This window comes from Cucurbita pepo, chromosome 2, assembly GCF_057944985.1.
Source record: "Cucurbita pepo subsp. pepo isolate OVF chromosome 2, ASM5794498v1, whole genome shotgun sequence".
Lineage (NCBI taxonomy): Eukaryota > Viridiplantae > Streptophyta > Magnoliopsida > Cucurbitales > Cucurbitaceae > Cucurbita > Cucurbita pepo.
In genome coordinates, this window is record NC_141799.1 from 1,917,223 (window position 1) to 1,938,312 (window position 21,090).

Below are 21,090 nucleotides of genomic sequence, written 5' to 3' on the forward strand. Positions count from 1 at the left end.
CATATATTTTTATATATTATAAGGTAATATATTTTCTAAAGTATTATTTTTAACTTAAATTTATATAATTGTAATTGTAACGGTACAAATATTATTCTATCGAGCTTTTTTTCAAAGTTTTAAAATAAATTTACTAAGGAGAGATTTCCACGCCCTTATAATAAATGTTTTGTTTCCATTTTCAAATGACGTGGACCTCACAATCCACCCCCTTGAGAGCCGATAGCTCTGATATCATTTATAACAGTCCAATCCAAGCTCATTGCAAGCAAATATTGTCTTCTTCGAATTTTCTCTTTTGATGTTTTCTTCAAAATTTTAAAACGCGTAGGGAGAGATTTACACACCTTATCTATGGACCCACCAAGGGAAGGGCAGGGAAGGGCAGTTGTTTTAGGGGCAATTAATATTGAGAAATTTATTATTATTATTTTAAAAAAAATAATAATGAAGTGAAATGAAAGGACAAGATTTAGAGGGGAAGCCCCTAAATAATAGAGCAGGTGTGTAGGGAGCCATTTGAAAGGAGAGAGAGAGAGATTAAAATAAATATAATTAAAAAAAAAAAAAAGAAATTATAGAGAGAGGCAAGAAGAATCCCAATGTCTATGGATACAGACAGGAGAGCCGACTGTTTACACTCCATTGTCCTTGTGATCAGTTAAACGAATCCCTCCAAACTTCCATATCATTTCACAGTCCTCTCAAATAACAGGTATGGATTCTCTCTCTATGGATCTTCATTTTCTCTCTCTTCATGTGTTTTTATTCACTTTTGAGCCCTTGTTTGATCTGATTCAGTGTTGATTTTTCTTTTTGGCTGAAATCTGATTGAGAGGGGTTTGTTTATGAGGATTTTTGAAGGTGTTGGAGTGTGATTTGTTGCTCATGAGAGTGGAACAAGCTGAAGAAATGTCGGAGGATGACGATCGATCTTTACCTTTGGATCTAGGCGGCGGCGGCGGCGGCGGCGGCGCTGTTGCTGAATCTGCTAGTAAAACTCGTAATTGTACTGGCTGTTATGGCGATATAGCTGCTTCTGGTTCTGTTGAGAATACTCTTCACAATGTTCTTGAGAACGTGCTTCACTTTCTCACTTCTCGCCATGACCGGAACGCGGCTTCGCTTGTTTGTAAGTCATGGTGTGGGGTTGAAGCCCTTACTCGATCTGAGCTGTTCATCGGAAATTGCTATGCGGTTTCTCCTCGCCGAGTTACGTCGCGGTTTAAACGAGTTCGGTCAGTGACGATCAAGGGAAGGCCGAGGTTCTCGGATTTCAACTTGATGCCGCCTAATTGGGGAGCTCACTTTACTCCTTGGGTTGCGGCCATGGCTAAATCCTATCCTTGGCTTGAGAGAATCTACTTGAAGCGTATGTCAGTCACTGACGATGATCTGGCGCTACTTGCCGAGTCTTTCCCTGGTTTCAAGGAGCTTGTGCTTTTTTGCTGCGAAGGGTTCGGCACCAGCGGGATTGCTGTGGTTGCTTCTAGGTGTAGGTACGCAAGCAGATTCCATCTTCTTCTCTTTGTTGCTATCAATATTATGAGCTTGGAATTATATCCCTTGAGTTTGCATTACTTAATTTACGTTTTGTTTGTTTTTGGGATCATTTCTCTGAGTAATGTGGCATTTATTTAACCTAAGCAAGGCCTGTTGATGTTCTTGAAGGATACTGAATTTCGATAAGATCTTGAGAGGGGCAACTAACGTGGAGCTTTTGTTCAAGTTCTTGAATTAATGGCTTGTTTTATTCAACTTAGGCTGCTTGATTTATCTTTCAGGCAGCTTCGAGTGCTTGATCTGATTGAATCTGACATAGCAGATGATGAAGTAGATTGGATATCTTGTTTCCCAGAGAATGAAACCTGTCTTGAGTCTCTAGTTTTTGATTGCGTTGAATGCCCCATCAATTTTGAGGCATTAGAAATGTTGGTGAGTAGATCCCCGTTGTTGAAGAAACTTGGAGTGAACCGTTATGTTTCCATTGCACAGCTATACCACCTGATAGTTCGGGCTCCACAACTAACACATCTTGGAACTGGTTCGTTCTGTAACCCAGAGGCCATGATCCATGGGGAGCCAGAGCCCGACTATGCCGCTGCTTTTGCTGCTTGCAAGTCCCTAGTCTGTCTCTCTGGATTCAAGGACATTTTACCTGATTATCTACCATGTATCTATCCAGCTTGCGCTAATCTCACTACTCTGAACTTGAGCTATGCAAATATATCTGCTGAACAACTCAAACCAGTTATAAGCCACTGTCATAAGCTCCAGACTTTCTGGGTATGTAATCTTGAGTACAGGTAGCTTATGGGAAGGAATTTGCCTTTCGAAGTCCATAATCTTTTTAATCTTTATATTGCAGGCTCTTGATTCAATATGTGATGAAGGACTTCAAGCTGTTGCTTCAACGTGTAAGGATCTGCAAGAACTTAGGGTTTTTCCTGTTGATCCTCGAGAAGACGGTGAAGGCCCAATTTCTGAAGTCGGCTTCCAAGCAATATCTGAGGGTTGCAGGAAATTGCAATATATCCTCTACTTTTGCCAGAGAATGACAAATGCAGCTGTGATTGCTATGTCAAAGAACTGCCAAGATCTTGTGGTGTTTAGGCTATGCATTATGGGGCGACACCAGCCAGACCATAAAACTGGAGAACCCATGGATGAAGGGTTTGGTGCCATTGTTATCAATTGTAAGAAGCTCACCAGGCTTGCTATCTCTGGATTGTTGACTGATCGTGCTTTCAGCTACATCGGGAAGTATGGAAAACTGGTACGCACCCTATCAGTTGCTTTTGCTGGAGATAGTGATTTGGGATTGAAATTTGTGCTTGAAGGTTGTCTTAGATTGCAAAAACTTGAGATTAGAGATAGTCCATTTGGCAATGGAGGGTTGCAATCTGGTTTACATCATTACTACAATATGAGATTCCTCTGGATGTCGGCTTGTAAATTGTCTCGCCAAGGCTGCCAAGAGGTTGCCAGGGCCATGCCTCACTTAGTGGTTGAGGTGATGAGGAATGAAAACGATGAGGAAGTGGATAACCATATTCAGGTGGAGGATATGGAGAACCATGTTCAGGTGTTATATATGTATAGATCTCTCGAGGGGCCGAGGGACGATGCTCCTAAGTTCGTTGACATCCTATAGGATATTGAACTACTAAAAGTTTCAACTGTCACTGAGCAAGGTTACAATTTTGTGCGGTAAGTTTCTTACTGCTTGTCAAGGGGTTATTCTTCAATACCTAAAAAAGAATTCACGTATACCCACTTAAGAAAGTTGGATGCCAGTTTTTACATGGGGATGGTTATGATGGTTCCGGGAGCCAGAACTTAAGAACGAAAGCATCTCATCTGAGATATGGAGCTTCCTGACACTTTGAAGAGTGGTTTAGTTGCTGAGGATCAATCTCTTTACAGTTCGTCCGGCTAAACAAGTTTTCTTATAAGTTTGTTTCTAATTGTTCACGTTTAATTCTTCATTTCTATATTCAGTAACTGCAAACTAGAGCTGCTGGAGGAGGCATGGGTCGTAGAGAGCTGCATTAAAAGCTTAGATAGCAATTATTGGTCATTTTATCAATTGAATCAAGATAGAAAAGCATTGCAAGGTTTGGAGGATCAGTCAGCTGCAAGATCTATGAATATCCCTCCAACCTCCCGGCAGCGGATAGCTAGCAAGGGGATGACACAGGTACTCGTACTTCAGCTTTACAAGAAACATTAGTCCATTTATTTTGATTCAAATGGTAAGAAGATGTGAGGATTGAAAGACCCGGCCTCTTTAGCTAAATGTTGTTTATTTCTAAACAGGTGTATTAGTAGTGTAGGCCCTGGTTATTGAGTTTACTATTGTTATTTATCAGAAGATGTGAGATGGATGGGTAATAAATGCCAAAATTATGCATGGACAGAATTTCCATAGAATAATGGTACTGTCTCAGATTTTTTTTCCCTCCTTTTTCCTCTCCATTTCTTTGTGTTAGTAAAACGAACCAGTTTTCGTTGACGCTCCCCGCCCCTCTCCTGTCCTTCCTTAGATTGAAGTAGTTGAATTCTTAGGAACCCGGGAGGGCATCGGTCGGTCCTATGTGGTTTTATGCCATCTTGCAGTTGCATACAACACACAGGACCAACAAAAATGCGCTCAAAAGAGGATATATAGGCAAATATAGAGCTATCTGAGCCATCCTAGATAAGGTAAAATAAGGTTGTGCTGAAATTTGCTAGTTTTGTTTGCTGAATAGACTTTGTATTGGCCATTTTTAACTAGGGGTCACTGTAGATCAATTATTTGATGAGCCTCCTGAGTTTGCGTTATAAAGCAGCCATTCATTAATGATGGGCTCTCTCTCTTCTTTCTCTCTCATAATGAGAAGAGGGAACGATTCCTGGCAGGAGGTAAAAGATGTTAAGTGGGATATGACTATATGCCATTGAATCAGTATGGGGAGAGGACTTTGCTTTCTTGTTTAACCTTATGTTGTGTAGTGGCAAGTTTTCCTTTCTCCCAACAATCTCACCCTTCTCCCTCTTTCGGAATGTATTCCGTGTATTATTTAGAGAGAGAAGTCAAAAGAGGACAATATCTACTAACGGTGGGTTTGAACTGTTACAAATGGTATCAGAACCATACACTGGGCGAGGACATTGGGTCCGGGGAGTGGATTGAGGGGTCCCACGTCAATTGGAGAAGTGAACGAGTGCTAGTGAGGACGCTGACTCTGAAGGGGAGTGAATTGTGAGATCCCACATCATTCGGAGAGGAGAACAAGAACGAAACATTTTTACAAGGGTGTGAAAACCTCCCTCCAGTAGACCCGTTTTAAAAACTTTGAGGGGAAGCTCGAAAGGACAAAAATGACAATATCTACTAGCGGTGAACTTAGGCTGTTACCTAAAGAGAGTGTCTTTTCGAGAAATTATTCGAGGAGGTTAGAACAATCACCGTTCCCTATTGAATAGCTTTCCATTGGATTGAATTTTTGTAGGGGTGAATAGCTATTGGATGAGAAAGAGTAGAGTAGTAAAAAGAAACGCAATTATTGTGATCATAACCAAATACATTGAATTTATTTGGTAGGAGAAATGATATCGACATAAGAATGATGATATATACTCTACTGCAGCCTTTGTGTTCTTGCTGGATTTCCATTTGATTTCCCTTAGGCAGACCATTCTCTTCCCCAGTTATCAAGTGCTAGAATATTTCTGATGGGATGCTTTGTAAAGTGCCTTTAAAGCATCTTCAAGTTTTTTTAACCCTACCTTTTTGGTCAAATATTTGACTCTTTTTCTAAATCTGAGGCTGACGAACGGGTCAAGGTCGACAATATGTGTTAGTACGCTCAGGTTGTTACAAATGACATCAAAACCAGGCACCGAGCGGTATACCAACACGAAACATTTTCTTGACAGCGATACGTAACAAGTTTGTAACAGCTCAAACTCACCCTTAGTAGATATGGTCCTCTTTGGACTTTCCCTTGAAGCTTTAAAATGCATTTACTGGAGAAAGGTTTTCACACTCATATAGAGGGTGTTTCGTTCTCCTCCTGCAATGAATGTGGGATATCACATAGTTAAAGCGGATAATATCTTCTAACGGTGGTGGGCTTGGATTGATACAAAATTATCGAGATAAGGAAAAGACAAAAGGAGAAATAAGCATGTGAGAGAAATGGGGAGTAGTAGTGGAGTGGGGGGAGGAAAAGGTGAGTGAAGGCAGAAGGGTGTGTGAGCTGTCTTCCACTATAATATAATAAACTCCCTCAAACTAATTTCATGCCTGAACTAAGCACTCACATCAACCACTTAACTCTGCTGCCTTTCCCATCCCTTTTACCATACTTCATTTAATTATCCATACCTTTTTTTAAATATTATTAATTCTTAAAATATTACTTATTTTACTCATTTAAATGAAATATTATTACTTATTTTACTCATTTAAATTAAATATTACTTATTTTACTCATTTAAATAAAATATTATTATTTCTTAAAATATTAATTATTTTACAATTTAGAGTTCTAAGCCCCATAATCTCATAACCCTTTTGAAATTTTACAAACTTCTCGTGTATTCGTCCCGAATATGAAGAAAAGTCGTGTAAGATCCCAGATCGGTTGGAGAGAGCAATGAAACATTCCTTATAAAAATGTAGGAACTTCTCCTTAACATATGCTTTTTGAAACCGTGAGTTTGACGACGATACATAATGAACCAAAACGAATAGTATCTGCTAGCAGTGGACTTGAGTTGTTATAATTGGTATTAGAGCTAGACACTAGGCGGTGTGCTAACGAGGATGATGAGCCCTTAAAGGAAGTGTATTGTGAGACCTCACATTGGTGAGATTGACGATGATCTGTAACGGGTCAAAACGGACAATATCTACTAGCGGGCTTAAGTTGTTGTAAGTCATCCCGATGACCTTAGGTTTAAATTAACCTATCCGAGTCGGGTTTGGTTGGAATAAGGATATTGATGGACAAAGTAAGTGGTGTTGAAATCATTCAACTATACATATAATTGATTCAAATCAATCTCTATTGCAAAAGCTCCCAACCACTTTGTGGTGAGATTGACCCAACAATCTCCCACTTGTAAAATATTAAATAAGATTGGTCCAAATCCCATTTTAACACAAAGTTTTTTATATCATAATTTCCAAGAGTGTCAAATTCAAGTTAGTCAAAAGAAAGCTTAAAAAGCAACTTTTTGGGTGATAATGCAAAGAATATGAAGTCAAGTTTAGGGATAGAGATAGGGGGAGCAACATTTAAAGTTATTTCAACTGTTTTGTAGGGTACCCAATGTTGGGACATCATCAACTTACTCGCCAGCTACTTTTTTCCGAGCATGTCGTTTTGAAAAGGAGATTATCGATATATTTAGCAGCTGGACTATGCTCGGGTTGCTTAATTTTTTTCTGGGTTCAATATAGATTAGAGAAATTTGAACATTTCGTGACTTGATTGTTATTACGTCTTAACTAAAACTATGCTTAAGTTGTCTCGAGTTGGTGAATAATTAAAATTGATTACTTATTCAAATATCCATCTATTCAAATAAAAAAGTGTATGATTTTAAAAATATTTTTAAAACGAATAAAATTAATTATTTTTTAGACTTAAACTAGAGGACTCACAATTGAGATATTTATTATAAAATTTTGTTTATTTCTAATAATTTTTAAATATTTTCTTTATTAAATTACAAATTTTAACTCTTTAATTTCTGAAAAAATAGAATTTAGTCATACTATTTTTAATTATTAAAATTAATTTCTATAATGATATTTTGTATTTAATACATCTATTACTATGGCGTTTATATGAGTAATATTTTTTTTATTAAAAAAAAAAAGAAAAAAAAAGTAATTCAGAAGCAGTGCTTTGCATCAGGCCAGAAGCCATGGTGTCATACTTAAGAAACTCGAGAGAAACGCTAATTAAAGGGATGATTATGGGTTACCGTTTATAAAGAATATATCTCCATCAGTACGAGACCTAAAAATCGTACTAAAAGCAAAAGTATAAGAGTTAATGTTCAAAGTAGATAGTAGCATACCACTATGGAGGTCGGTAGTAGAACCACTTGTCACGTAATTTAATGGCAACCGTAAATATTGTAATTACTCAGTAAATCATTCAATTATCATTTATTAGCCACGTTAACACAAAAGGGGAGGGGGAGGGGAAACAAGCATGAAAAGTAAAGAAAAAGTACATGAACGATGAAATTCCAAGCCTAACGTAATGGAGGAGGCAATCACGGAGCCAACCGTTCTACCTTCCAAACCTTTTTTCCCTCTATCTCGCAAGGGGAATACCGCAACCTGTCGAGAAAACAAGCATAAAAATCGAGTGAGAAGAAAGTGCATTTCCTTTTGTTTGTTATTTTTTAAAGCTCAAACGTTCATATATTTTAACCGTTGAGTTATAGTTAGATTGAGAAGGGCTCAAACGCTCAAACGCTCGAACGTTAAGTATCAGAAAGGCTTGCAAGGCCGCAACTCAACTACTTGGCCAATGACATAAAGCCACCTGTTCTTAGAGAGGTGAAAATAACCTGTCATGCAGCCGAGATGGCTGCCCCTGCCAAAACTCAAAAGCTTCTGGTTTAAGCCTGTATCCGCCCCAGTATTTTGGTTTTGGAATCAAACTTCTGCAAACAGAAGAACATCTTCCTTAATGAATTATCAAAGATCATTTGTATTTTGAATCAGATATGAGCTTATATTGATTCACATACCCATTCGAGTATCTATCCTCTAGTTCTTTGAACTTATCAATGAGAAAATGTCTTCCAGGAACCACAGAACTCTGAATGAGAAAGCGACATCATGAATCTATCAATATCTCAGCATTTTGATTATCTACAATATATTGAATGGCACTGATACAGACCTGTGGGCTAACGATTGCACCGAGCTGACTTCCACGAGGACGACTGTGGAAGTACTGCTCCGATTCCTCTTCGGAAACTTTCTGCACTGTTCCTTCCACTCTTACCTAGAAGGTAACAATCAAACAATAGCTAATATAGTAAGCACATTCATTTGCATTGGCTTGAAAGCATTGAGGATGAGCATTATGAAGTGGAGGAAATGCCAAAAGCTAATGACCGAGTGTAAGAACATGTAACAGCTCAAGCCCATTGCTAGCGGATATTGTCCTCTTTGGGCTTTCTCTTTCGGGCTTCCCCTCTACGTTTTAAAACGCGTCTGCTAAGGAGAGGTTTTCACGCCCTTACAAGGAATGTTTCGTTCCCCTCTCCAATTAACGTGGGATCTCACAATCCACCCCCCTTTTGGGAGCCAACGTCCTCACTAGCATACCGCTTGGTGACTGGCTCTATAATACCATTTGTAACAGCCTAAGCTCACCGCTTAATTTTTTATATGTTGAACCCATGGATTAGAATCCAAAAGGAACTGAAACAGAAGGGCGAGTTACTCGAGGAATTTATGGGCAGAAAAAATGGCCTCCCTACTGACATTTTCAACTCAAACTAAAACTGCAAGCTGTTATTTCACCTGCCTATTAAGACCGTCCCAGAAGAAAAGAAGCGAAGCACGTGGATTTTCAGCTAAATCGTGTGCTTTCTGACTTCCATAATTTGTGTACCTGCAGATAACAACGAACAATATGAGCGGAGTTATTTTATGGCGCACGGGAAAAAATTGTTTGCTGCAACATGATAATAGTGTAGCACACTGACCAGACAAAACCATCTTCATCAAATCCTTTTAGCAAAACCATACGAGATGATCTGAAGCAGCAAAGTGAACCAGAAATTAAAGGGTTATCAAATTGAGCGAGGGAGAAAATGATCTTCAATTAAGTGAATGCCAAAAGAAGAGAATCAAAGCTCACGGTTTTCCATCGCTCGTAGCAGTAGACAACGACATAGCATTAGGTTCCCGTAAATTAGCAGCAATTGCTTCATCGAACCATTTGCGGAACTGCAAGAAAACTACTGGTTCACTACTAGAAACAATAAAGTTAACAAAGGACTCTTTTTCAAATAAGGAAGTTCTAACAGTCCAAGCCCACCGTTAGCAGATATTGACTGCCTTGGCCGGTTATGTATCGCCGTCAGCCTCACGGTTTTAAAACGCGTTTACTAGAGAGAGGTTTCCACACCCTTGTAAGGAATGCTTCGTTCCTCTCTCCAACTAATGTGGGATCTCACATAAATGTAGTAACTTTATTATAGAGGATATATTTCAATATAAGTAAACACCGATAAGAATATAGTATTCACCTGATGAATAGGATCAGCTTCTACATTATCTTCAACAAATTCAGGAGAAATATAGTTTTCTCTAAGTGCAGCTATATCAACATGTGGAGGCTTTCCTATTCGAACACACATTGCCGTGCCGGGATAAGGAGGAAGATGAAGGTTAAATTTGCTCACGATAGACGGTGGCACAAATCTGCCACCTAAAAAATGATGTGGACCATGGAATCTCTTTGCACATAGCTTCGGGGCAGTCAGAGAAACCTAGCATAAATAAGTGTTTAATGATCTAATCGGTTTTTAAACAAATTTGTGTAATTAAATATTAAAAAAACCTCTACGGTGGTCGTAGAAAATTCGAACGGTAGCATACCAACATATCGGGTTTAAAGCTGCTATCACTAATATCCCCTTCTTCGACATGCCATCCGGATGGAATATCTACAGAAACAACAACAGGAAATCTTTGCTTTGCTTCCTTGTACTCATTTAAAGAGACAAGCCTTTGGATCAAATCATTGAATGGTGGCCTTGGAGCACCTGAAAGTAGTCGAGGTATGCACAAACCGACCCAAAAACCCACAAATTAGAAACAAATTTAGGATCATCTTAAAGAAGAAATGACTAATTGATGGTAAGGTCGAAAGTTTAATTCTTTGAAATAATATATTGAGCGCGTATAGCAGGAAGATATTACCGTGGAAGGAGAACCCAAAGATTGCATCGATTATAATGTCAAAATCCTTCGACAAATCCGAAGGCAAGTCCTCTACAGACACGAAAGGAACTGACAGTGATTCCAGCTACAAAACCGTGAAATTAGATAAGAACTTCAGCCAAACTAGTGATGAACAAGGAAAAGATTACAATTATGGTTGAGAAACACAACCTGAGTAACCAAACCGGCATAAAGAGGCTTAGGAGTCCTCTTTGGATAACAAATTGATGGATTGTATCCGAAGTGAAACAGATGACGAGCAGCCACGAGACCATCTCCACCATTGTTTCCAGGGCCACAGATAACAAGAACGCGCTTATACTCATCGACTTTGTAAACCTGTTGATTTTTTGGGAGGAAAACAGAAGTTCTCAGCTATTTGCTAAACAAAACTATGTCTTTTTAAATTCTATTTAACCTCCTCATCCTACTTGGTTGAGCTAGACACAGTGTAACGGTCCAAGCCCACTGCTAGCAAATATTGTCCTCTTTGGACTTTCCCTTTCGGGCTTCCTCTCAAGGTTTTTAAAATGCGTCTGCTAGGGAGAGGGTTTCACACCCTTATAAAGAATGTTTCGTTCTCCTCCCCAACCGACGTGAGATCTCACAATCCACCCCCTTTGGGGCCCAACATCCTCTCTTGCACTCGTTCCCTTCTCCAATCGATGTGAGACCCCCAATCCACCCTCTTCAGGGCCATCGTCCTTGCTGGCACACCGTCTCGTGTCCACTCCCTACGGGGTTCAGCCTCCTCGCCGACACATCCCTCATGTCTGGCTCATATACCATTTGTAACGGCCCAAGCCTACCGCTAGCAGATATTGTCCTCTTTGGGCTTTCCCTTTCGAGTTTCCCCTCAAGGTTTCTAAAACGTGTATGCTAGGGTGAGGTTTCCACACTCTTATAAAAATGTTTCATTCTCCTCCCCAACCGATGTGGGATCTCACACAAAGATTGGCCCAAACCACCTTATAACTCGTAAGAAAGATGCTCATTAATGGTTCAAATATAGAGCAATGAAAATTGCAAATCAAAAGAAGATTAGCCAAACAATGAACATTGTACGTTAACTTACATATATCTACTTTCACTAACCAAACAAGATAAGCCAAATAAGGATTCATAACAATCATTCATAAACAAGAACGAAACAGTAGCCAGAATACAATCTACTTTCACTAACCATCGAGTGTGAACGATCTTAACAGAAAATAAACGCCAAGAGGAAGCTTACCTCTGCTATTGAAGTGGCTACGCTCAATCCAGCCAGCTCCTGGACACACACAAACAAAAAAGGGAAGAAAAAAACACACCGACAGTTTAATTTTCAGTACTGTAAAGTGATGAATGAGACTAATTTTGAACTCACAAATTGAAACTCACAAAAGAACTTCTAGCAATGAATCAAGCAATTACAAAACTAACCATCAACTGATCGACGCTGAACCCGAGAGGACCCATGAGAATTTCATCGACCTCAGCGGCTTCCTTCTGCGTCAGATACGAAATCGACTCCCGATTCTGCATGGTTGCAGCAGCAATCCGAGACTTCGAGCAAAACCAACGAAACTCAGAGCTCGAATTCGGCCGATAAACACCCTAACAACAAAATTTACTACACAACCGATTAGAAAAAAAGGCGGCAAAACACAGAAAACAGTACGAAGAACTAACCTGTGGAAGCTTGAAGAGAGGGATTCGAAGAGAGCGAGAAGAATGGGAAATTATCGGTATCGAGTTCGATTTGAGATGGAATGAGTGGGCAGAAATCAAGCGTGACATAGAAAGAGCTGTGCGCATAAATGGACGCATTCCTGATTGGAGTTGCGCTGGCTCAACCCGCTTCGCATCGCCAGAAGACGAGTTGTCACCGTTGCTTCTTGAAATAATTGGCCAAGTTCTTTTATCACACTTACTGTTGGATAGGATCAATGAATTTTATTCTTATTAATCTTCCTATTATTTTATTCTCTTTGTGATATGAACAAAATTGGGCTATTTATCTTGTGACCTAGGTTAACGGTCTCGTGTGGCTCGGTTTTTGTATTTGGACCTACTTAAATTTAGCTACTCGAAAATAGGGGAGAACCCATGTACACCGACTTACTGGTGCACTCGTCATTAAAATCATGAGGCTGATAGTAATACGCAACGAGTCAAATGGGACAATATCGGTTAGATGTGGGCTTAGACAATTAGAAATTGTATCAAAGTCGGACACCGACTAGTGTGTCAATGAGAACACTAGCCCCCAAGAGGGGTGGATTGTAAGATCTCACATCGGTTGTAGAAGAGAACAAAACATTCCTTATAAAAGGTGTGAAAACCTCTCCCCTAACAGGGCAAAACGGACAATATCTACTAGCAGTGAACTTGAACTTTTACAATATGTACCAACTTGAATCTCCATGTAAACGGATCTTCACCCCAGCTTTGTCTCCTGAGGGGAGCCATGTCTTGTAGACATCTCTAATCTCCGTCTGACCCATTAATTTTTTAAAGAAAAAAAATACATTTTATTCAAGAACCGGGCGAACTGATCCGGTCGAAAAATGCGGGTTTATTCAAGAGGTTCGGTTCTTAAAAAAACCCAACCGAACCAACATTCACTCGCCCCTTACAACCAAATACGTGTTGTATTTTTCAAAAAACAAATCAATAAACGCCAACGCGTTAACGGGAGTCGGAAAAATCCCAATTTGCTTCGCGCTCTCACCTTCCGACTCAGATTGAAGATACTGAAATTGATTCTCGCTATTCGTCTCTTTCCGATCCAATTCTTTCCTTTTGGATTAGGTTTTCATTCTGTCTTCAATGGCGTCTAATTCGTATCGTGGCGGTAGTTCCTTCTACAACGGCGATGCCGCTCCTTATCGTTCCAGGTATTGTTCTTTTTCTTCTACATGCTAAATTCCTAATTTATTTTCAGGAATTAAATGTTTTGTAAGAATTACGACTTTGTATCATGTGTCTCGGAGAATTACTCAAATCATTTCGATATTTACGGATGTTAAGAATCATAATTACTCAATTCATGTCGCTCAAGTGCAATCGTCCTTTGTTTTGAGGTATTCAGGGAGGGGCTTAGCACGAGACCGTCGGCTGCTTCCGATGAAATTCAACTACAGATCGATCCGATGCAAGGGGACTTGGACGACCAGATCGTTGGTCTCCATGGCCAGGTTAAGAGGCTGAGAAATGTAAGTATATGGTTTTCCATTAAACCATCGTACAGCTTTGCACTTAGATTTATTGATTTGCAAACTGGAAACCGCAGCTAAACTTTTATATAGAATTCGACATCTAAAAACAAGTTTTTGACAGAAATCTTCAGATTTCTTTCAACTTTTATAAAATATTTGAATCTAGTTTTGTTAGAGGTCAATCTATTTGCAATGATACTATAGGAATTACACGTCGTTCCTTTCTCAATTGCGCTCATGAGATGTACGTCATGGATTGATACATTTCACATGGTATAGCTGTATGCTTTGTGCTCATATTTGTATTTCATTATAATGGCGGTCACAGGCATGGTTTTCTTTCTGTATAGTTTCGTGATTTTCCCTCCTTTCTTATGTAAGATATGTGACCTTTTATTATTTAAGAAAACCGAAATCTATAAGACCTACAGCTGGAACAAGCAGAAGCCATACATTTACAGAGTCTTCGTTATGGCAGTTCTAGTCTATTGGCTCGTCATCGTTCTAAACGTATCATAGCCAATGAAAGAAGTGTGTAAGAATAATATGACAAGCATATCAATGTGAATTATAGGCGATGGAGCAGAAACCTATTGGGGATCCTCTTTCCTTGGAGCACTTGATGGAAACCTTCCTTAGAGGTTCGCTAGCAATCAGAAGTTATAAGTCGACATTTTTAAAGTCATAAGTTCAATCATTGGTCACTGTGTTCTTGTTTTACCCTTTCTAAAGTCTCCAAAATTGTCTGGCCATTGCCTTAAATATGGTCCTGTATAATGAACAAGAATATACAAATTAAGCTGATAGAATTCCTTAGAACTAACTATTTGCCTATAGAAAGATATCTAGTTGGTGTGAGTAAATTTGAACAATGGCACAGCTGATCAAAATGAATAGAGGGGGTTACTGATGTTATTGGCCTCTAACTGCCGTGTTGTATGCCACCAAAATCTGGAAAACGAGGGGCATCTTTTCTTGACCTTGTCGTTTTCTTTTTTATTTTATTTATTTATTTTTTTTAGAAAGATTTGTTTCTGAACGTTGAGCTAAGCGTCCTATTGTTGACAACGTTTTTCTTTCATATTGTCTACAAAAGCTCTTCTTGTTTCTTATCTAGGAAAAAAGAACAGATTGTGTTTTTTTTTCTTTTTCTTCTGGTCCCAAAGTCAATATCCGGTTATCAGCTACTTAAATCAGACACGTTAATCTGAGAAAGTAACTTTATACTATGATCTGAGCAGCATTTTTTCTGTTCAAAGTGCAAAGCTCCTAGGATCTTCATTTTGCGACTCTTCACAGTTTTGTCATAGTTTTACCTTATTGAGATCGTGTACATTTACTTAATTCCTAATCCAATTTTTGATCTTTTATTTTTGGTACTTGGTGTAATTGTTCTGGTGCAGATTGCTCAAGAAATTGGAACAGAAGCAAAATCTCAGCAAGATTTTCTAGATCAGTTGGTATGCAATTTTTTCTTAGTTGTCATATTTCCACTTGATTTTTCTTTTTGTCATTATTTGTTTTTACTGATTGACGATCTTACTTCAGGTCCTGTTTGCTTAAGAAAATGGAAATTACAGATAATTGGAATAATAATTATTCAACAGGAAAAACAATAGAATGAGAATTAAAATTTGAATATTGCATCTATTAAATATTTTCTGTAACAAGGACCAGAATGTAAATGATTATCGTTCCTTTCATTTGTTAAATTTATCAAAGAATGTTTTCTCCCTTTGGGGGAAGGTAGCTTCTCTGAACTTCTTGTTTCCATCCATCAATGAAAAATTGTATCTTGTTATATATATATATATATAAAAGAAATGAGAAACGATTCCCATTTGTTATCGTCATACGAAAATTAGGATCGTTCCAATTATTTGATTCCTGTTGTGGTAGGGAATGGAAATACATGTTGCTGCCTCATTTTGGATCCTCCTACCTTTTGCCAAAACAAACATAAAATGGATCAAAAAGAAAGAAACAAAACAAGTTTTCTTGATAACCTCAGCCTAAAATGCATAGAGCTCAATCAAATCAGAAGAAACTGACTGAATAAAATCAGTCTCATATCATTTTCTACCAATTCGAAATGCATACAATCCCATATACTTCTCATACCTCCAACTGATTCGAATTTCTGTTTTCTGTCTTGTTGTAGCAAATGACGTTGATCAAAGCTCAAGCGGGAGTGAAGAACAACGTAAGAAGATTGAACAAAAAAATCATACAGAACGGATCAAATCACGTCGTCCAGGTCGTCGTATTTGCATTGATCTGTTTCTTCATAGTGTATATGTGGTCGAAAATATCCAGAAAATGAATGCTTCCCTACCAGTTGCTGGCCAGTGACGAAGGAAAAGAAACAGGAATGATGTTTTAATGTTATCACTCTCACTCATGGGGTAAGAAAATGGTGCAGTGAAAATAGGCTTTTTGTGTTTCTTTTTGTAGGGAACTCTTTGAGTATACACTTTTATACGTTGTAAAGATCTGTATTGTTCATTTCAACTATAGTTTTCATCAATCAACTTATGCCGATGGGGTTTGTTTTGTGACTTTTAGGAGAGACAAACTGGGCCTTCTGTAGCGGTTTCCAAGTAAGTCTCAAATGATCATTACAAAGTTAATATATAAAATCATTGACAATGGTTTTTAATGAAAATAAGAATAGAAAATCATGGGACCATGTTAAAATAAATTATTGAATAATGTCACATATAAACATTTTGCTTTGTTAATAATGTGGATTGATTATTATGTCCCTCTTCCTTTCTTGTTTTGTGGCGCCTAGAACATGGTCAAGGACAATTGACATGTCGGTATATTCTTTTATTCTCGATGATTAAAGTCAACTTTCACCTCACTATTTAAGTTTGACTTTAATCTCGATGATTAAAGTCAACTTTTACTTCACTATTCAAGTGCATTTTTTTTCTCGAGATTTTCACCACTAATTTATTTTAAAAATCTCACATAGTTTTTTGACTCGTCTAGTTATCGAGTAAGATAAGACAAGTGGGTGAGCTATTCTGCAAAAAACGGTTTAGAAATTCAAGTGTTTAAGTTGACTTTAATCTCCTTTCACCTCACTATTCAGGTGTTTTTTTTTTTTTTTTTTCTCGAGATTTTCACCTCGGTTGGTTATTTTTATGTTAGGCAAATCTCCAAATCTAATTATTTTGAAAATCTCACATGGTTTTCGGACTCGTCTAGTTATCAAGTAAGATAGGGCAGGCGGGCGAGCTATTCTGCAAAAAAATGGCTTAGAAAATGCAGTTGGCCAACATGAGAAAATCAAAATGCCCTCTCTTCTCATTACTGCTGTATTTACAAAATATGTACATCAAATTTGTCAATTCATGTCAAGACAATTATTAGACTTAAAGCACAAAATCACACACTTCTAATCAGATTTAATGCACCTCAGGCATTGACTAACATAGACTGCATATTAATAAAACTCGTTAGATTTCGTTGATGTTGGCCTGGAAATCATCCTCTTAGCTACTTGGAGAAATTCATCCCGGTTGTGTTACCTGTAAGTAGTAGTAGTTCCCCAGCTTAGGAAAAAAAACAGGAGAGAACAATGTCGACGACGACAACGTTGGCACATTTGCAGGATCAAAACGCTTTACAGAGATTGTTAGCTTTCATGTTAGAGGAGCTGTGCTGCTCGATACGGCCTGTAGGAACACACAGCCTGCTTCTCTTTGGCTCGGAAATTGTCACGTGTGAAATAGCTGTTGCAAGTGCGTCCACCAGAAAGGAGTCGTCGACGTCGACATCGACATCGTCACTGTTGGCATTAGAATTTTCAGATGATGAAAGATTAGAGACTTCACTAAGGGAGGCAGCAATAGCTGCACTGTCAAATCTGTTTCTGTTAGGCTTAATTTTGGCTGCTGCAATGGGAGACTGTTGGCAAGATTCTTGATTCTTCAGTTTCAGTTTGACGGGGAGCGTCTTGAACGTGCGTTCGGTGTAAAACAATATCCAGGGATGCCCTGAAATATGACCATTGGCATCCAAATGAGATTATATTATGTAATAAGGATTGATATTAATCCATATTCTAAACAAGCAATAACATAGGATCTTCAAATTGCAAGGTTCATTGATAACATATTACTATTGCTTAATCATCAGGGATTAAATGAACTTACTTAAAACTTCTTCTGCCGTTATCCTAGCTGAAATATCTCTCGTCAACATTCCCTCGATGAGATCTCGAGCAGGTTTAGATATGGACTCCCACATCCCGGAGTGGAAGTCGAGCTTCGTGTTCTTTATTGCTTCAAAAACTGATTCTACCGAATCGCCTTGGAAAGGAAGAGTTGCAACCAACAGAGCATGGAGGAGCACACCAGCACTCCAAATATCCACCTTCTCAGAGTAACTTCCCGACAACACTTCAGGAGCCACATAAGCTGGGCTTCCGGCCAGACCAGTTAAACTCTGGCCTGCAGTCCGCAATCAAATAACTTAACTAAGCAAATGTTTGAAACATAATCCTAAGTATAAAACAAAGGTAGAATGAACATCAACATTCACACAAACTATAGCAGATCAAGTAAAAGCTTATAAGAAGAATAATACATAAGAGAAAACAACTACGAATTCGAAAACCTCTGTAGTTTTTACGAAGAAGCAGTTTACCATATCATTTACCATCCACAATGAAGACTTCCTTCTCCGATTCGTGATACCGAACCAAATTACCCCCCCTCTTCCCCCATAAGCATCCTCTCTCACTCTCTCTAAGCCTAACACTATTGTAGCTAATACGATAATGTGTCCATTGCTGCTTAAGTTAAAGACCAGCAGTGTAAGCTACGGTTTGTTCTTTGTCGACCTCGAGGACTAATGGGGTCGGGTTGTTTTGTCTAAGCTGCTTGGTGTAAGATCAAAAACTACTTTAGTATCTTCTTTAAGTTGGTCTTGGGATTTCCTTCTTTCTTGTGCATATTTCATCTCATCAAAGAACTCCAATGGTCATGCCATTCACATTACGGGATCTGCTCTCGTAGTTAGATGAAAGGTCCCAAAGAGGAAAAGAAAGATAAAAAACACCACAAAACTTGTGAGGTCCCACATAGGTTAGGGAGGAGAACGAAGCATTTTTTATAAGGGTGTGGAAACTTCTTCCTAAGAGACACGTTTTAAAAACCTTGAGGAAAAGTCCAACGAGGACAATATCTGCTAGCGGTGGGCTTGGACCGGTACAAAACTAGTCCTCTTACATAATTATATGACTCATCTTTCCATAACTCACCGAAAAAATCAACGTCCTTCGCAACCTTGTCACATACCCCTGCGTGTCATCTTGTTGTCTTGTTCGGTCTACAAACTCTGAATACTTATTCGTAGAGACATTCCTCACTTATTTTCTATTAAGACATCAGCACGATCACTAACTACAGTCACAAATATTTGCACAATAATCTCATTGAATGATTACCTTGTGAACAACAATCCAAGCACATCTCATACACAAGATGTCAACAAAAAGCAGGAACCAAACCAGCAAATGGAACCAAAAAAAAAACAACAAAAATTGTTGATGATCAGAAAAACATTGAATGTAAACAAAAAAAAAAGAAAAAAAGAAAAAAAGAAAAGAAAAGTTCCAACGTATGAACCCAAATGAAGGCGTTAAAAGAGTGCCAAACTTCACACCTCCACAGCTTATAAACCCAAGAAGGTTCTCCCTTTTCCACATCATGCCAAAAAATTTAGTTTTCTCATAGCTTCGAGTGAAGACTGCAGGAAGTTAGGGTAACTAATACCTAAGAGGGAACATATAAACACGAACTCTCTAGTACAGATTTAAGGATACATACCACATGAAATCCTAGTGGCCAGGCCAAAATCTGCAAGCTTGATCTTCCCAGACGTCGTGAGAAGAATATTTTCGGGCTTTATGTCTCGATGTACAACCCCCATATCATGACAATACTTTATAACCAACATCACTTCCTTGAGTATATTAGCTGCTCGATGCTCCGAATATTGACCTTCACTGACCATCTGATCAACCAAACGACCTCCACGACACAGTTCCATAACCAGGTGAAAACATTCTGACTCCTCATACACTGCCAGCAATGTCACAACACTCGGGTAGCCAGATAAGTGCTGCATTATCTCCACCTCCTTGTGCACAGTCTCTTCTCCTTTTTTCAGAGTTTTGCAAGCATACTCATTTCCAGTAAGCTTACATTTACACAGCCAAACTGAACCAAATTTTCCATGCCCAATGGTCTCGCCTGAAACATAATCATTTTCGATGTTACGTTTTCGCCCAATTTGCGTAGCCACGTCTATGCACCCAATCTTCCTCTTCAAACCTCTAACAGGAGGAATCAGAGACGAACTCCCAATGGGTGGGGCTGTAGCTATGGCTGCAAACCTACTCTTACATGAAGGAACTGGTTCAATACCCACATTTTCCTTGCACCTTTTATTCAACCTCGTGTAATCTACTAGCGAGTAAGTAGCCTTCAGTTTAGAAGATCGCGAATCACGAGTTCCTGTCACATTCTCTGGTAAGTCCAAAGGTTTTCCATTATCAGTCTCGGTTCCTTTCCTTTTCTTCCTCATCAAATCGAATTAACCAACAGCTCTTACGCGCGAGTTTGGATAACTGAAAACTGCAAACAAATTTACAGATTCTCTCAACTTCCTTTCACAATGCAAGATCAAACGCTCTTGATGATTGCTTATCCTAACTAACATTACATGAACCAATAAAAGCAACATCAGATTCAATTATCCGCATAGTCTAACAAAATCCAGTTCATATAAAGATCGAAATCATCAAATTCCACAACCTTCAAAAAAAAAAAAAAAAAAAGACATAAAAGCGCACCTTCAAAGCCCGCAATATCCTTCACCACTCGCATATCAAATCGCCGGTTCCGATGAGCGAAATCAAAATAACCAGTACCACCATTAAATCAAATATCGATCCGTTGTACACATAAAAGATGTTGAAGACAGAAGCCGAAACCCTAGCAATCCCCGATCACATTCCTTCCGGGAGAAAAAATCAAGCAATCCCAACGACAATAGAATATATATATGAAAACTACCCAATTGAAAAATTGAAAAAAAAAAAAAAAATGAATAACATGCGGCTTAGGGATTTTGGTCTCGGAGTCCAGCGCACTTTGGTTGAAGCTTTTGCTTAGATATTTTGAAATGGATTATTTATGTTAATTTTATATAATTAATTAATATTTATGTTTAATTATTTTTATTAGATTTGTTAATTCTAAATTATTAATTATTGTTAGATAGATTTTATTCAATTAAATTAATTTATTTTTCATTTATTAAAAAATATATTAAACTCTTACCCGTAATTAAATTGAATAATTAATTGTACCTGTATTTTTAAAAATTAGA

The 21,090-nt window shown here is 38.4% G+C and overlaps 4 protein-coding genes across 11 annotated transcripts; 2 read left to right on the forward strand and 2 right to left on the reverse strand.

Moving 5' to 3' along the window:
• The first annotated feature begins 557 nt into the window (after positions 1–557).
• LOC111788131 (transport inhibitor response 1-like protein) lies at positions 558–3,960 on the forward strand. Of its 4 annotated transcripts, none has more exons than XM_023668349.2 (4): positions 558–715; positions 865–1,499; positions 1,785–2,286; positions 2,369–3,960. In XM_023668349.2, the coding sequence occupies exons 2-4, from the start codon at positions 889–891 to the stop codon at positions 3,152–3,154; spliced, it is 1,899 nt and encodes a 632-aa protein (XP_023524117.2). In that variant the 5' UTR covers positions 558–715; positions 865–888; the 3' UTR covers positions 3,155–3,960. The 4 variants fall into 4 exon arrangements, 3 of the variants coding, with proteins under 3 accessions (XP_023524117.2, XP_086977893.1, XP_086977892.1); XM_087121767.1 differs by having other exon boundaries at positions 560–715; positions 802–1,499; XR_015420047.1 differs by lacking the exon at positions 558–715 and having other exon boundaries at positions 722–1,499; positions 2,369–3,210; positions 3,502–3,960.
• Positions 3,961–7,616: 3,656 nt separating this feature from the next.
• Positions 7,617–12,386, reverse strand: PPOX (pyridoxin (pyrodoxamine) 5'-phosphate oxidase). Of its 2 annotated transcripts, none has more exons than XM_023668386.2 (14): positions 12,152–12,386; positions 11,903–12,076; positions 11,712–11,750; positions 10,649–10,816; positions 10,457–10,562; positions 10,133–10,299; positions 9,781–10,023; positions 9,390–9,478; positions 9,235–9,285; positions 9,050–9,140; positions 8,421–8,525; positions 8,266–8,336; positions 8,083–8,178; positions 7,617–7,849 (listed from the first exon to the last, which is right to left on the reverse strand). In XM_023668386.2, the coding sequence occupies exons 1-14, from the start codon at positions 12,287–12,289 to the stop codon at positions 7,783–7,785; spliced, it is 1,605 nt and encodes a 534-aa protein (XP_023524154.1). In that variant the 5' UTR covers positions 12,290–12,386; the 3' UTR covers positions 7,617–7,782. The 2 variants fall into 2 exon arrangements, with proteins under 2 accessions (XP_023524154.1, XP_023524155.1); XM_023668387.2 differs by having other exon boundaries at positions 11,903–12,092; positions 12,152–12,291.
• A 735-nt stretch (positions 12,387–13,121) lies between these two features.
• LOC111788324 (bet1-like protein At1g29060) lies at positions 13,122–17,808 on the forward strand. Of its 2 annotated transcripts, XR_015419937.1 has the most exons (5): positions 13,122–13,359; positions 13,554–13,677; positions 15,084–15,140; positions 15,842–16,085; positions 16,246–17,808. XR_015419937.1 is itself a non-coding variant. In XM_023668653.2 (4 exons), the coding sequence occupies exons 1-4, from the start codon at positions 13,292–13,294 to the stop codon at positions 16,001–16,003; spliced, it is 411 nt and encodes a 136-aa protein (XP_023524421.1). In that variant the 5' UTR covers positions 13,122–13,291; the 3' UTR covers positions 16,004–16,238. The 2 variants fall into 2 exon arrangements, 1 of the variants encoding a protein (XP_023524421.1); XM_023668653.2 differs by lacking the exon at positions 16,246–17,808 and having other exon boundaries at positions 15,842–16,238.
• On the reverse strand, positions 16,975–20,850 carry LOC111788172 (serine/threonine-protein kinase PEPKR2). Of its 3 annotated transcripts, none has more exons than XM_087121551.1 (4): positions 20,552–20,850; positions 19,524–20,407; positions 17,847–18,143; positions 16,975–17,687 (listed from the first exon to the last, which is right to left on the reverse strand). In XM_087121551.1, the coding sequence occupies exons 2-4, from the start codon at positions 20,281–20,283 to the stop codon at positions 17,305–17,307; spliced, it is 1,440 nt and encodes a 479-aa protein (XP_086977677.1). In that variant the 5' UTR covers positions 20,284–20,407; positions 20,552–20,850; the 3' UTR covers positions 16,975–17,304. The 3 variants fall into 3 exon arrangements, with proteins under 3 accessions (XP_086977677.1, XP_086977676.1, XP_023524190.2); XM_087121550.1 differs by having other exon boundaries at positions 19,524–20,411; XM_023668422.2 differs by having other exon boundaries at positions 19,524–20,333; positions 20,552–20,849.
• Positions 20,851–21,090: the final 240 nt, after the last annotated feature.